Source organism: Lithobates pipiens, unplaced genomic scaffold, assembly GCF_037356315.1.
Source record: "Lithobates pipiens isolate NorthernLeopardFrog02 unplaced genomic scaffold, aLitPip1_a1.2 Scaffold_10, whole genome shotgun sequence".
Lineage (NCBI taxonomy): Eukaryota > Metazoa > Chordata > Amphibia > Anura > Ranidae > Lithobates > Lithobates pipiens.
In genome coordinates, this window is record NW_027507686.1 from 177,171,247 (window position 1) to 177,186,774 (window position 15,528).

Here is a 15,528-nt window from a genome sequence, read left to right on the forward strand (position 1 = left end):
GATTTTGGCGAAACCTGTGTTGCATACACACGGTCGGACAAAGTTGTCGGAAAATCAGATCGTTCAGAACGAGGTGATGTACAACACGTACAACAGGACTGTAAAGAGGCCAGTAGCCAACAGCTTTTGTCTTGTAATTTATTCTGAGCATACGTGCAACTTTGTCAGTCAGAATTCTCTAAACACGATCGGAAAAAGTCCGATTGGATCTTGTTGTTGGAAAATTTTAGATCCAGCTCTCAAACTTTTTCCGTCGGAGCCCACACACATTCGGATTTTCCGACAACATAATCCAATCTGACTTTTTCCGACTGAATTTCCGACCGTGTGTACAGGGCATTAAAACAAGAAACATTAGCATGATCGGTGGATTACCTGTTATTACCTGTCCTGTAATAATGTCAGCAGCTAAATCAAGAGTTTTTTTGTTTTATTTTTGGTGCAATCCAAATTGGATGCTGTAAAAATATTATTTGTTTTAGGTCGTTTTGGGTCTGTTACCATAATACCAAAACCAAAACCAGCTCCTATACGTAAGTATTTTAAATCTTTACTGCTACTGTGCAACTCTGTGCGCAATTGTTTTTATATCATTATTTTTATGCCAATTTTGCTGGGTGACATACTGAAGAATTTACAGGAAGAAAAGATTTTGTTTAGTAATCTTGGTGGTAGCTTTTTAAGGGGAAAACATTTGTTTTGTTAATTCTCCTTATCAATTACAGATAAAGATAGGCACACCAAATCCAAGAGATCTGTATTCAGCTTGGATTACAGCAAATTTTATGCCTATAAATCTGAGGAAGCTCATTCTCATCCACCAATACATTATAGAGAAATAATTATTTTTTAACAGTTTGTAGGTGTGCAATAATATATTTAAGTTATCTCAAGACCATTTATTTTCATTTATACTGCATAAGCCATTTTTATGATTCTGATAATATAAAAGAAGACAATAAAAATGTATATTATAGTTAAAATATATGTAAACACCCACCTTGTAAAACAACAAACTGCATTAAAAATAGAAATGAAAGGCAAAACATTTGTGTATATATATAAAACAAAACTTTATAAATACGTTTTCCCTTTTTTTATAAGTGATTCCCTCTGTTCTCAGCTGCATAAGAGCTGGGGATGAGAATCAGCAGTATACTGAACTTTGCAGTGAATGACTGTATGCGGTGGAATGGGGGGGGGGGGGGGCTTTTAGGACAAGTTGAATCATTGGAGGAGAGCAGGATGAGTTCACAGCATAGCTGGAGAACTGAGCATGTTGCGTTCTCATGTCTAGTGTGGTCAGTTTTTTATAGAAAAGCAGAAGGACTTTTAGGAACACCAGGGATTTCACACAAATGAAGCAATACAAAGAGAATAGGATACTTTTTCAAACAAGCAGCACCGGGACACGGGGTGAGCAGGAGAGGTGGGGGAGAGTGCAACAAGGAGATTGGGGAGGAGGTGATTTGTGTTGGAGGGGAGAATTTGGGGGTAACATGCAGGTAAGTACTGTTCTAGGGGAAATCTGAGGAAGGGGTTGCTAAGAGTGGTGATTTAGAGGGATTTGTGTAGGGAGGGGGGAAGAATATATGTGCTAGGAGGGGGATTTGGGGGGGATGGGAACACAAAGATTTGTGCTGGGAGGAGGGATTTCAGCAGGGGGGGCGGATTTGTAGAGGGAGAAGGGGGAATTTATGCTTAGGGTGTAAGCATGCAGATTAGTGCTCATTGTTTTTGTGGGGGGATTTTTGCTCTCTCATAAAGCTCATACATCTTGGGAGGGTGTGGAGTGCAGTTTGGCATGTTCGCCCCGGGGTGACTTTATCCTGGCACTGCATACAAGCACATGGTACAGCAGGCACATATCAGGAATATGAAATGTTGGTTTTACATATTCTTTAGGAATGTAAACACTAAAGCCAAGGTAGAGTAATTTTAACATAAAAAGGAAACAGGACCTTCAGTCTTCCATCCACCAAAACAAGAACACTATTGGATGTTAGCGATGGAGCAGTGGCGGTTGATGCTCAATTTTTTTTTTTGAGTGCGGGGGGTGGGTGGAGGGGCAACAAACAAACACCCTGCCAGGTTTGCACTCACCGCATCCACGGTCATGGCTTCCTCGACTTCTCCTCCCGGCTAATCCACTCCTGCTACTTCCAAACTTCCGACTCTCAGTCTAACCTGGTCCTTTGACCTGAAGCAATGGATACACGCTTCTACTCAGGCTGATGGGAAGCAATGGATACACGCTTCTACTCAGGCTGATGGGAAAAACCTTGATCTTGTTTTCTCCCACCTATTCACTCTGTGCATCCACTCTAACTATCCTTTCCCTCTTTTTCTACCTTATTAGTTTTACCTCCTCCCCCTCCAGCTGCCTAACAGTTAACAGTTAGAAAACTTTGCCACCTCAACCCTTCTCTTCTCTACTCTGCTACTGACCACCTCTGTGACAAAATATAATCCCTGTCCTGCCCCAACTTAGCCACTTCTGTCTACAAAACTTCACTGTCCTCCTCCCTAGACAAGCTCACCCCACTCTCTATACACAGAATCAGGCCACGACCCCTACAACCTTGGCAGACCGATGTCACTGTCAGAAGTCTGAAAAAACATAGCCATGCTCTTGTATGCCTGTCGTGTAAGACTAAAGGCCTGCACACACGATCAGACTTTTTGACAACAAACATGCAAATTAGCTGTTTTGGGGCAACATTTGACCGTATGTACGCTCCATCGGACAAACTTTTTCGGTTTTCATCTGACTTTTGTTGGCTGTGCGAACAGACAAACTTTTTGACAACATAAGTCCGATGGAGCAAAGTCCGATCGTGTGTACACAAAATCATCGGACTTTTGTACAAAGTACAAACACACATGCTCAGAACCAATGCAGAAGATCAGACAACAATACAGAAGTTGACCAAAGGTGGCGCTGGAGTAATTGAGCGTCCTCTTTTGAAGTGTCGTCAATACGTTAAAACATCACTACGTTTGTGTTTGTTGCCTAAAAAGTCTGATCATGTCTATGCAATACAAACTTACGGCCAACGCCCTTTGTACAAAAATCCAAGGGAAAGTTTCTACAAATTCTGATCGCGTTTGGGGCTATAGTCTCATAAAGACTGCAACCAATATAAATCTTCCCTCCAAAATACAATTCCTGCCTACTCATTGCCAAGCAGATTTTATCACTCTGATTAAAAACGTATCATCCTGTCCCATCAACTCTTCTCTACCTTCAACTCTCAACTTCATCCTTCCCTGCCTCCACCCACTAACTCACTCACTGCCCAGGGGATCGCCAACCACTTCAAACATAAGATTGATACAATTTGTGAGGAGATCACCGTTGTACGGATGGCTTCTCCACTTAACACCCTATGCCCACAGGTACAATCATTACTTCCTTCATTCAACCCCGCCACTATAAAAAAGGTTGCTAAATTTTTCTCTAATGTTCACCTTACTACCTGCCCCCTGGACCATGTTAGGTTCACCCTCTGGCTCTATTCTACACTCTCTAATTCACATCTTTATTCTCTCCCTTTCCTCTGGCATCTTCCCAAGCTCTCTAAACATGCATTAATCACCCTCATTCCTAAAAAGCCTATGAATATTAACATCCTATGTACCATCTCCTTGCTTCCCTTTTTATCTAAACTCCTTGAAAGTCTGGTTTACAACCGACTGAGCGACCACCTCACCAAGAATAATCTTCTTGATCCCCTTCAGTCTGGATTCTGCCCTCAACACTCCATGGAAACTGCTCTCCTAAAACTCACAAACAATCTGCTAACCACTAAATCCAATGGAAACTATTCTGTACTCCTACTCTTAGACCACTCTGCTGCCTTTGACACAGTGGACCACTCCCTCCTCTTAAAAAAAAAAAAACACACCTTTGGTCTCTGTGACTCTACTCTTCACTGGTTCTCATACTATTTGTCTAACCGCACCTCCAGTGTCACTTACAACTCTACTTCCTCCTCCCCTCTTCCTTTCTCTGTCAAGGTCCCCCAAGGTTCGGTTCTTGGACCTCTCTTCTCTATTCTCTATTTTCCATCTACACCTCCTCCTTGGGTCAGGTAATAGCCTCTCATGGCTGCTAATACCATCTCTATGCTGACAACACCCAAATCTATCTCTCTACTCCTCAGCTCACTCCTTCAGTCTCCTCACATATCACTAACTTACTTACAGACATATCGGCCTGGATGTCACACCACTTCCTCAAACTCAATCTATCCAAAACTGAGCTCATAGTATTTCCTCCTCCACATGCCTCTTACCCTGATTTCTCTGTCAAGATCAATAGCACTACTATGAGCAAGTCCCTGCATGCCAAGATTCTAGGTGTAATACTGAACTCAGAATTATCCTTTTGCACCCCATGTCCAAACATTTTCAGAATCTTGCCACCTCAATCTCCACAACATCTTCAAAATACACCCCTTCCTAACCAATGACACCACAAAGCTCCTAGTTCACTCCCTGGTCATCCTGACTACTGCAACTATCTCCTCACCAGATTACCTTTTATAGGCTATCTACCCTTCAGTCCATCATGAATGTTGCTGCTAAGTTCATCCATCTTACCAACCACTCAGTGTCTGCTACTCCTTTCTGTCAATCCCTCCACTGGCTTCCACTCACCCAACAAATTAAATTCAAAATTCTAACAACAATTTACAAAGCCATTCAAAACTCGGCCCCCAGCTACGTCGTGAACCTAGTCTCAACATACCAACCCATTTGTTCTCTCTGTTCATCCCAAGACCTCCTGCTCTCACCTTCTCCCATGCTCACCTCCAGGACTTTTCCAGAGCCTCTCCTATCCTATGGAACTCCCAATCTGTCTGACTATCTCCTACCCTGCTTGCTTTTAGACTATCCCTGAAAACCCTTCTCTTCAGAGAAGCCTATTCTGCCTTCACCTAACAACTGTACTTTTACCTTTTGTATCACTTGACCCTCCCTCCTCGATTAAAAAATTCTAACAAGCAGGGCCCTCTAATTTCTCCTGTATTGTATTGTAACTGTACTGTCTGCCCTTATGTTGTAAAGAGCTGTGCAAACTGTTGATGCTATATACTGTAAATCATGTATAATAATAATCCAGTGTTAAGATCCGCCTCCTGTCCTGATTGACCAGGAGGAGAAGCCGGAAGGCAATAGCGAATATTGATTTGCTATTGTCACAAGTGGGTGGATTCAGGGGTCTCAGTGCTCTGTGCCCTGAGCCCAACCTTTTTTAAACCAATTAGAGCCTCAGGCTCTAATCATGTGCTTCCTAGAAAAAAAAAAAACTCAAAGAAACCACTGAGCCCGGTGCCCCGCATGGAAATTAGGGGGACAGCACCCCTGTGCCCCCTATGGACCGGTTGCCACAAACAGTTACTTTTGTCTCAGCATCTTGCAACATACTTTCAAGTGCATTTTAACTTGCATTTTGGGATGCTTCCGAAATCCTCCTGCTGAGGAACCTGCTTTAACTTGCATTTGCATACCTATTGACTTTTATAGAAAGAAAAGTGGTTCTGACGCAAACAACTGTGTGTGTATGTAACCAGGTGCAATATGGTGATGTGTTGTTATACAGATGGAGCAGAATGTTTACATGAAAACTGTTCCTTATGAGATTCCATAGTTATCACAGAGGTTGCAGCTGTCTGATTGGACACTGCAACATCTGATGACCGCTGGCAACCATCTTGGTGTGGATAGGTGAGGGACAGATATCCTGCTTCTCCCCTCCAGGGAGAGGTTCTTGCTCGAGTAGGGTCAGCACAGGGACACCTCTTGTTCTCCACTGACAATTATGGTACTTGGAATAGCATACGTGAGTAGTGCCCGCATATGAAAACAGTGTTCAAACCACTCATGAGGTATCGCTGGGATCGGTAGAACGAGAGCAATAATTCTAGCCCTAGACCTCCTCTGTGACACAAAACATGCAACTGGTAGAATTTTTTTAATGTCACCTATGGAGATTTTTAAGGGTAAAAGTTTGCCGCCATTCCACGAGCGGGCTCAATTTTGAAGCGTGACATGTCGGGTATCAATTCACATGGTGTAACATTATCTTTCACAATATAAAAAAAAATTGGGCTAACCTTTCTGTTGTCTTAATTTTCAATTCAAAAAAGTTGATTAAAAAAAAAAAAAAGTGAGCTTGTAAGACTTCTGCGCAAATACGGTGTGACAGAAAGTATTGCAACTACCACCATTTTATTCTCTAGGATGTTATAAAAAAAATGTATAATGTTTGGGGGTTCTAAGTAATTTTTTAGCCAAACAAAACAGTTTTTAACTTGTAAACACCACATCTAATAAAGAGGCCTGGTCTTTAAGTGGTTAATGTATTCTATGCATTCTAGGATTAAAAAAAACAAACTTCTGTGTGCAGCAGCCCCCCACGAATACTTACTTGAGCCCCATCTCGATCCAGCGATGTTGCGTGAGAAACTCGGCTGTCTGGGGTTCTTCATCCTCATTGGCTGAGACAGCAGCGAAGCGCCATTAGCTCCCATTGCTGTCAATCAAAGTCAGTGAGCCAATGATGAGAGAAAGGGGGGGGGGACAGAGCCACAGCTCCATGTCTGAATGGACACAAGGAGCTGCGGCTCAGCTCGGGTTCCCCCATAGCAAGCTGCTTGCTGTGGGGGCACTCAAAAAGAGGAATGGGCCAGGAGCGCTGGCGAGGTACCAGAGAAGAGGAGTATTGGGGCTGCTCTGTGCAAAACCACTGCACAGAGCAGGTAAGTAAAGACATGTTTGTTATTTTTAACAAAAAACAAATGAGACTTTAGTATCACTTTAATAATTAGCTGTTTTTTCATCTATTATTGCCACAAAGTAAATGAATCCCTTTGTGCCAACTACCTCCTGACACTTTAAGAGTTCTAAAAGGCAGGGTCAGAGGCGGGCATTTGGGTCATGTGACCACTGTAATTGGCTGTCACAGCTGTCACATGTTCGGAAAGCTCCCGATCGTTTGTATGCATCGGGAGCTTACCGATCTTTGACAGCTACCATGCCGGGAGTGCACAGGGAGCATGTTCTCAGCAAGGTAAGTTGTAAATACAGGGCTGCATATATGTGGCAGCTTGGCCTCAAGGCCTACCCACCAAGAGGTTGCATATATGCCTACGGCTGGCATCAAGGGGTTAAGAAACCTACTTTTATTGTAAAAGAAAGTTCTCCTTACTGTTAAACTTTGCTGATCTCCCTCTCTCCTCTGACACACAGCACAATTCACAAGTCACACTGAACAGGTTTGCAGTACCTGGGGAAACTACCACTTCATGACCTATGATGGTGACTTTTACTACTACCCAGGCAAGTGCAAGTATGTCTTTGCTTCCCATTGTAAAGGGAGTCAAGAGGACTTCCACATTTTGTTCCAACGCACTGAAGACGATTTTGGTCCAGTCATCAGTTACATTTCCATAAAGATCCATGAAGTAGTAATAGAACTTTCTACTAATTCTATTACAATGGATGGAGACCTGTGAGTGATTTCTTTAATTTTAGTTAGTGTTCTTTTCAGAAATGTTAAATGACAAATAAAATGATAATTTATTAATTTGTACTTACAGGGTTACTGAAACACCTGTTGATGAGTCCGGGGTTCTGATTGACAGAATTGGCGATTATGTGAAGATTGCCTATTCTAGTGACTTTTACTTCATGTGGAATAGAGAAGATAGTATACTGGTAATTATACTTGTATTTATTATATAGTAGATAGCTGTATGATCTCTTTATTCATTAATGAATAATAATACATTTATTCCTACAATCTATGCTGTAGAAATAGGAAGCGATAGCCTGGCTGCCGCACCCCTCACCCGACCCAAGTGGTTAGCAGGTAAGAGCAGCCTCAGCTTAATTGATACAATGCTCCTAACTAGGGATGGGCCGAACAACCCCCCGTTCAGTTCGCATCCAGAACACGCGAACAGGCAAAAACCTTGTACGAACATCGTTAAAGTCTATGGGACACGAACACGAAAAATCAAAAGTGCTAATTTTAAAGGCTTATATGCTTTACCTTTGCAGGGAAAGAAAGAGGAAGTAAACTCATCAGGGTTTACTTCCTCTTTAAAGTGAAACAATAAAAGTATAATATTCCTTTACATTTTGTACCTGGGGGTGTCTATAGTATGCCTGTAAAGTGGCACATGTTTCCTGTGTTTATAACAGTCTGAGTGTAAAATGACAACATGGGGAAAGCCATAGGGAAGTCCCCGTGCGTCAGAGGGGGGTGGGGTCACCGGGTGACCCCGCCCTCCATTATATAAGAACTGTCACTTCAACAGAAGCGTCACATAGCGTAAGACTCCCACTGAGGCGGATCGTGCGGTGGACATAAAGGAGAAGAAGCCAGAGGAAGATGCTGGACGAGAAGACCGGAGGAAGAAGCGGGAAAGAAGAAAATGGAGGAAGAAGAACACCGAAGGAAGACCAGAAGAAAGAAGATGGAAGAAGAAGTGGGGAAAGAAGAAGAAATTAATAAAGGAATTGTCAAAAAACGTCTCTTGTCTTTTTTTACATTATTGACACTTTTTTTGTGAAATGTTAGGGGTACATTTGTACCCCATTACCAATTCACATGGAGAGGCTGGGATCTGGGGGTCCCCTTGTTAAAGGGGGCTTCCAGATTTTGATAAGCCTCCCGTCCGCAGACCCCCACAACCACCGGGCAAGGGTTGTGAGGATGAGGTGCTTTGGGGGGGCTGCTACACCAAAGCAAATGTTGAGGGCATGTGGCCTGGTACAGTTCAGGAGGGAGGGCACTCTCTCAACCCCCCCCCTCTTTTCCTGTGGCCTGCCAAGTTACGTGCTTGGATAAGGGTCTGGTATGGATTTTTGGGGGGACCCCACGCCATTTTTATTTTAAATTTTGGCACGGGGTTCCCCTTAATATTCATACCAGACCTGAAGTACCTGGTATGGAATTTGGGGGGACCACCAAGCATTTTTTTTTTAAATTTTGGTTCGATGGTTCCCCTGTGGGGAAATCCCATGCTGTTTTTATCAATGAACTTTTATGTGTATTGGACCGACAATTCATTATAGTCGGCGCTAGCGATAGTACTTTTAAATGACTTTTTTTCCTTTAGAAATATAATTTTGCACTCAAACTGTTCTAAACACGGGAAAAATGCACCACTTTACATGCATACTATAGACACCCCCCAGGTTACGAAATTTAAAGGAATATTATACTTTTATTGTTTCACTTTAGGCATTATTAAAATCACTGCTCCCGAAAAAACTGCAGTTTTTAAAACTTTTTTTTGCATTGATACATGTCCCCTGGGGCAGGACCCAGGTCCTCAAACACTTTTTATGACAATAACTTCCATATAAGCCTTTCAAATTAGCACTTTTGATTTTTCTCATAGACTTTTAAAGGGTGTTCCGTGGCTTTTGAATTTGCCACGAACACCCCAAATTGTTTGTTACTCGGCAAACGGGTGAACAGATAATGTTCTAACTCATGTTCGACCCGAACCCTACTCCAAACATGTTTCGCCCCACATTCCCTGGGGCTTAATCATGAATTGAGCTGAGGCTGCTTTTACCTGCTAACCACTTGGGTCAGGTAGGGCAAGCAAGTTATCTCTTAGTATTTCTAAACATGCTTTGGGTCTGGACAAACCTTTTCCCAGCCTGCACCCTCACTAGTCAGTGGGATCTAATTCATCAAACTTTGTCAGCCACTAATCATTTATTGTATTCCTACAATATGGTTACATTTTATCAGTTACATATTTTATCTTTTTAAATTGAAAAATGTGTTGCTCTTTCAATATCCAAAGCAAAACTATGATTTAAGAATATGAGGATTTCAAATAAAGAGAGCAACATTTTAGATAATGCAACATTTATTTAATTCTCTTATTAAAGCAGAGGTCCACCCTAAAATGGACCTCCGCTCATCGGAATCCCCCCCCCCCCCTCCGGCGCCACAATCGGCACCTTTCAGGTGGGAGGGGGGTGCAGTTACCTGGATAATCCAGGTAACTGCACCCACTTCCGGGCTAGCTCTCTGCGGAACGGGCGTAGGTTACGCCCCCGTTCCGCAAGCGCCCGCCCCCTTCAGCAAGTGCCCCGCTGCCTGCTGGGAAACACACAGCTCCCAGAGGCAGCGGGGACCGTCCGGATTGCGCCGCGCGGCTCGCGCATGCGCAGTAGGGAACCGGGAAATGAAGCCGAAAGGCTCCATTTCCTGATTCCCATACCCAAGATGGCGGCGGGACCCGGCAGCCGAGCGAGCGATCGGCTTCGGGTGCCGACATCGCGGGCGCGCTGGACAGGTAAGTGTCACTATTTAAAAGTCAGCAGCTGCAGTATTTGTAGCTGCTGGCTTTTTAAAAAAAAAAAAAAAAACGCGGAGTCCCGGTGGACTCCCGCTTTAATATTTTAAAATACTTATTTATAAGTTCCAATATTATACTTAAGGTATAACTAAAGGCAAAACTGTTTATTTTTTAGTTTTGGATAGAGTGGAGAGTGTTGTGGAAAATTTGATTGTATAACATTTTATTCTAGGATGTGTGTTTTATAGTTTGCCATCTGTCTCCCTGTGTCTGGTTTGACAGAGGAGCGCTCTATCAGAGCGCACTTGGGTCAAATCGAGACCAGTGGTAAAAAGTCAGTATGAAAACCTTCTCATCGGATTTGAGACGTGTTCTCTGTGTCTGTGGATGTTTGTAGGCATCAAGCGCAATGCGCTGGGCTTCTTGCCTTCAAATGAATATGGGCATTAGAGAAGCGAAGTCTACATAACGAGATAGACATATTATTTTATCTCTGTGTGGCTACGTTATCCTTTTTGGATACATATCTGCTTTAATGAGAGGACATTGGTATCTGTCTTGTTAATATACTTGTACCGTATGTTAACAACACCAGTAGCAAAGTCCCCGCAGATTGTCTCAAGCTTTTAAGAATCATAATGAGCTCACCCCATACTGTTTATTTTAAAGGCACTATGGTCTGTGCTCCATTCTGACTAAAAGGGGGCGTGTGCATTTCCTCTTGTGAATGCCCTCCCCTTTAATGTATGTCATTTCCTGTGATGTCATTTTCTGTACTAAGGAAGTCCAGCCTGTTGGGGGCAGGACTTCCTGTTTGTCATTCTTTGGGAGATAATAAAAGGCGATGTTGAGCCCCCAGGGGGAGGCAGAAGGATGGAACTGAGAACGTAGAAGGATGGTTGAGTTTGGTCATTGGGATGAATGTGTTGGAAGGTAACCTGAAAGCATTATATCATTAAGATGGAAATGGGTGCTTATTGGAAGCAAAGCACAAAGTAGGTAATGGGGCTGTGAACATAGCATAGCAGCCAAATTTCCACGACAAGAGGGATTAGAGGGATTTTTTTATTGCTGTCTGTGCCCCCGTTAGGGAGATTGACCCTCTCTGTTTGTCCTGTTTACAATTAACATTGAAAGAAAAAGTCAAAGAAAATCCCAAATTTTGGGTTGTCCCCAGAAAAGTAATAAAGGGGAAATATTCCAATGGTGACACTAGTTCTGGTGACCTGGAGGTCCCCAAAATATACCCTTCATTTCCAGAGATTACCTCTCATTTCCTGTTTGGCTTTGGAACAGGAAGTGAAGGGAAATCTCTGCAATGGGAGGAAGATGGCAAAAACTCTATACAAATGAAAAAAAAAGAGTTTTGCCTATATTTCTACTATAATTCCATGGAACCATTCTTTTATTAGCGCTGATTAGCATGTTGACCTACAAGGTACAACTGGCAACGGTATATGACTATTTAATGGTTTGTTTAACTAGACCTGCTGTATGTGTTTGGCTTTTAGGAGCATTTAGCTTGCTTTAAAGATCAATTTGAGATGCTACTGAGAATGCTATAAGTTTCGTCACGGGTGATTTTCCACTCTTTAACTCCTATCTGGACTAAGGGAGGTAGTGTCTAAACACATACCATGGGCACTGATCTTCCAGGGGAAACAACCTGCTATCCCTTGTGTGTGGTGATGCCTTCAGGGCAACATGTCCTGGCTTAACAAGTATCTGTTAACTGCTTTTTTCCAGAAGTCATCCCCTCAGGAATCTCTCCTCCTTCCTAGTATATCCTTACCCAGGGTGCCCCTTGATGAGTTGGCACATAACCCAAACAGCACATAAGCAGAATCTATCTCTAAAGCTATGGAGGCATGCAGTGGACAATTAGAGAAACTACAACAGACCATATCCATGCCCTTCCACTGAACTGTAGATGAAATTTCTTCTAAGTTGCATCAACCTCCTGATGGTTTTTGAATTTGAAGATGTTTTTTGCATTTGTGAAGCTGTGAGGAAGGGCAGGGAATTGAGTTTCAGTTGATTTGGATCTTAAAGTGGAACTTAATCAGAAAATGAAGTCCTACTAGATCACTTCAGTCTGGCCCTTTTGGCAGGCTTAGATATGCAAAATATTAAATATAAGTGCCTTTACTGTTTAAAATGCAGTAATACACTAACTCACTCTACTCTGCACATGCTCGATTGTTCTCTATTTTTAGGCACTGTGCCAAATTTGTTGAGATCAATCTGCTGACATTGTAGAGATTTACAGCTACTCAGGGACTCTGGACTTCAGCAAAATGTCAGCCTCTGACAAGAAGAAACAGGAACAATGCTGGAGGCAATTTATGGGAAACACACATTTTGATAGCATAATTATTAATGTGGAATGTATGTTCCTTTCTAAAGAACATTATTTTTTTATCAAATTGTTAAAAGGAATGGTCTTCAAGTGTCTTTTTTTTTTGCAAATTTTAATTTATTTTTCTTTGGTGAAAGTTTTGATATACACAGCATGTCTTATTGAATCTTCTATTTTCCTGCATGTGTGATAATGTGAATGGAAACAAAGCAATTTAGAAAGAATTCATAAGCATATCAAAATCATCTTAGGTTTGGGACATTTTTCCTTAAAAGCATGCTGCATTTGACTTACGTATGTGTCTGAGGCCTCAAAATGTACTGCTTTTATAATGGTAACTCACCGTCTTCAACACAGTTTGGGGTAATTTTCTAAAGAAGTATTTTATCATATGTCAAGATGACCTGTGAAAATATCCTTTGCTCATCCTGACTGAATGATTGTAAAAAGTAAACTGCTTTTTCAAGTAAAATTCAACAACTTACTTCTTTAGAAAATCAATCCTAGACAGTAGGACTGAGAAACAAATCGTAGCTTCAAACGTGTAGCAAGTTTTAGGCAAATTTGAACCAAAGATTTTTTTTTCAAACTCCTTTGTGTGTTGTATTGAGGCCAAAATTTAATAGGTAAATAAATATTAACACTTCCTTCTTTTATTTAGCTGAAACTGAACCGCGATAAATATGCTAATCAGACATGTGGAATGTGTGGAGATTTTAATGGCGTTAGAGGATTAACCTACGATGGTAAGAATTTATTGTAAATAAATATATGCTTATTTGTTGGAACAAACCCATTGAGTAAAACATATTATCACTTATCAACAAAGAAAGCACACAGTGAGGGTTATTTATGAAAGGCAAATCCACTTTGCACTACAAGTGCAAGCTACCAGTGCAAAGTGCACTTGAAATTGCACTGAAAGTGCACTTGGAAGTAAAGTCGCTGTAGATCCGAGGGGGACATGCAAGGAAAATAAAAAACAGCATTTTAGCTTGCACATGATTGGATGATAAAATTAGCAGAGCTTCCCCTCATTTCAGATCTTCCCCTCAGATTTACAGCGACTGCACTTCCAAAGGCACTTTCAGTGAAATTTCAAGTGCACTTTGCACTTGTAGTTTACACTTGTAGTGCAAAGTGGGTTTGCCTTTCATAAATAACCCCCATTGATTTTTAGACAGGGTATTGCTACCTAAAACTGACCTTGCAGAGCACTGAAGGACCCACTTATAATGTTTGGCCCCCTCTTACTGTAAAAATTGGCTGCTAAAAGTATTTGCAAAAACTACTGGTAAAGAAAAAGTTAGAATTATTCTTATCTTACTTCTGTCTAATTTTTAGGGGGGACATTTTCTTTTTTGACTACTTCAATACCAGGCACCTTTCTGCCAAGGCCAATTTTTAGCATTCAGTGCCTTCACATTTTGAATAACAATTGCGTGATCCTGCAACACTCCACCCAAATGGAAGTTTTATCATTTTTCTTAGCACAAATAGAGCTGTCTTTTGGTGGTATTTGATCACCACTGGGTTTTTTATTTTTTGCTAACAAAATTTAGGAAAAATGTTTTTTTCTTAGTTTCTGTTATAAAACTTTGCAAATAAGTAGTTTTTCTGCTTTGTTGACTTATGGGCATTGATAAGCTGCACTGATGACCACTGATAAGGTTGCACTGATGAGGCTGCACAGATAGGCGTCACTGATGGGTACTGATAGGCGACATTGATAGGTGGCACAGATGGGCACTGATAGACCGCACTGATGGGCACTGATAGGCTGCACTGATGGGCACTGATTGGCACTGGTGGGGCTGCACTGATCATCACAGACACAGCGTAGGAAGAAAGGACTGCCAATAAACTGGCAAGTCTGTTAGACACAGCAGATCTCGTGCAAAAGGCTGTGATTGGCCCTTTATGCTGATCAGCTGTGTCCGAAGAACAAAAAGGTACCAGTGCGCACCTGATGCATGCCCTAGGAGGCGCTCAGGGGGCAGTGTTCTGAGAGAACATCTATTGATGCCCTCCCAGAACCAGAAGACTATGCTGTAGCGTGGTTGGCAAGTGGTCAAAAAGATCAAAAGGAAATCATTATATCATTCTCAGGAAAGAGATTTGATTAATCACATCTCCTTGTTAGTGCTGGTATAGGAAAGTCAGAAGATGTTATACCTACCAACCATACAATAGCTGTAAATTACTCATCTCATATCTGCCCAAGTGAAACGACTTGGTCAACACGTCTACTTGGAGGGTTTTTTAAAATGAATTTGTTGCAAATAATTATCAATATATCAATAACAATAATGATAAGAATACATTTCTGTTTAGGCATTGAGGCCACTGTAGTGCAGTATGGAAACATGCAGAAAAGGAACGGACCACTGGAAGACTGTCCAGATGTTTCTCCTCTAACATCAACTAAATGCAAAAATATGGTAAATGGAAACTTTCATAAATGTGAAAAAACGCACAGTTCACTCAAACACATTGGGGGTTATTTACTAAAGGAAAATTCACTTTGCACTGCAAGTACAGTTGGAAGTACAATTGGAAGTAAAGTCACTGTAGACCTGAGGGGGACATGCAAGGAAAATAAAAAACAGCATTTTAGCTTCCACATGATTGGAGGATTAAATCAGCAGAGCTTCCACTAATTTCAAAACTACCCCTTAGATTTAGAGCGACTACACTTCCGAGCGCACTTTCAAGTGCACTTGCAGTGCAAAGTGGATTTACCTTTCGTAAATAATCCCCAGAGGGTCAAAATGCAGTCACACCCCTAACTATAGATTCCTCTTAAATGTTTTATTTTGTTGTACAGTAGAA

At 41.7% G+C, this 15,528-nt stretch overlaps 1 protein-coding gene across 3 annotated transcripts in view; it reads left to right on the plus strand.

Annotated features, from left to right (window-relative positions):
• LOC143935931 (mucin-5AC-like) overlaps positions 1-15,528 on the plus strand; it is a 251,510-nt gene that overhangs the window by 49,453 nt on the left and 186,529 nt on the right. For all 3 annotated transcript variants that reach the window (XM_077460154.1, XM_077460146.1, XM_077460163.1), the window contains 5 exons: positions 483-533; positions 7,258-7,519; positions 7,608-7,725; positions 13,358-13,442; positions 15,031-15,137. In XM_077460154.1, coding sequence (XP_077316280.1) covers positions 483-533; positions 7,258-7,519; positions 7,608-7,725; positions 13,358-13,442; positions 15,031-15,137 — 623 coding nt within the window. The remainder of the gene's footprint in view (positions 1-482; positions 534-7,257; positions 7,520-7,607; positions 7,726-13,357; positions 13,443-15,030; positions 15,138-15,528) is intronic.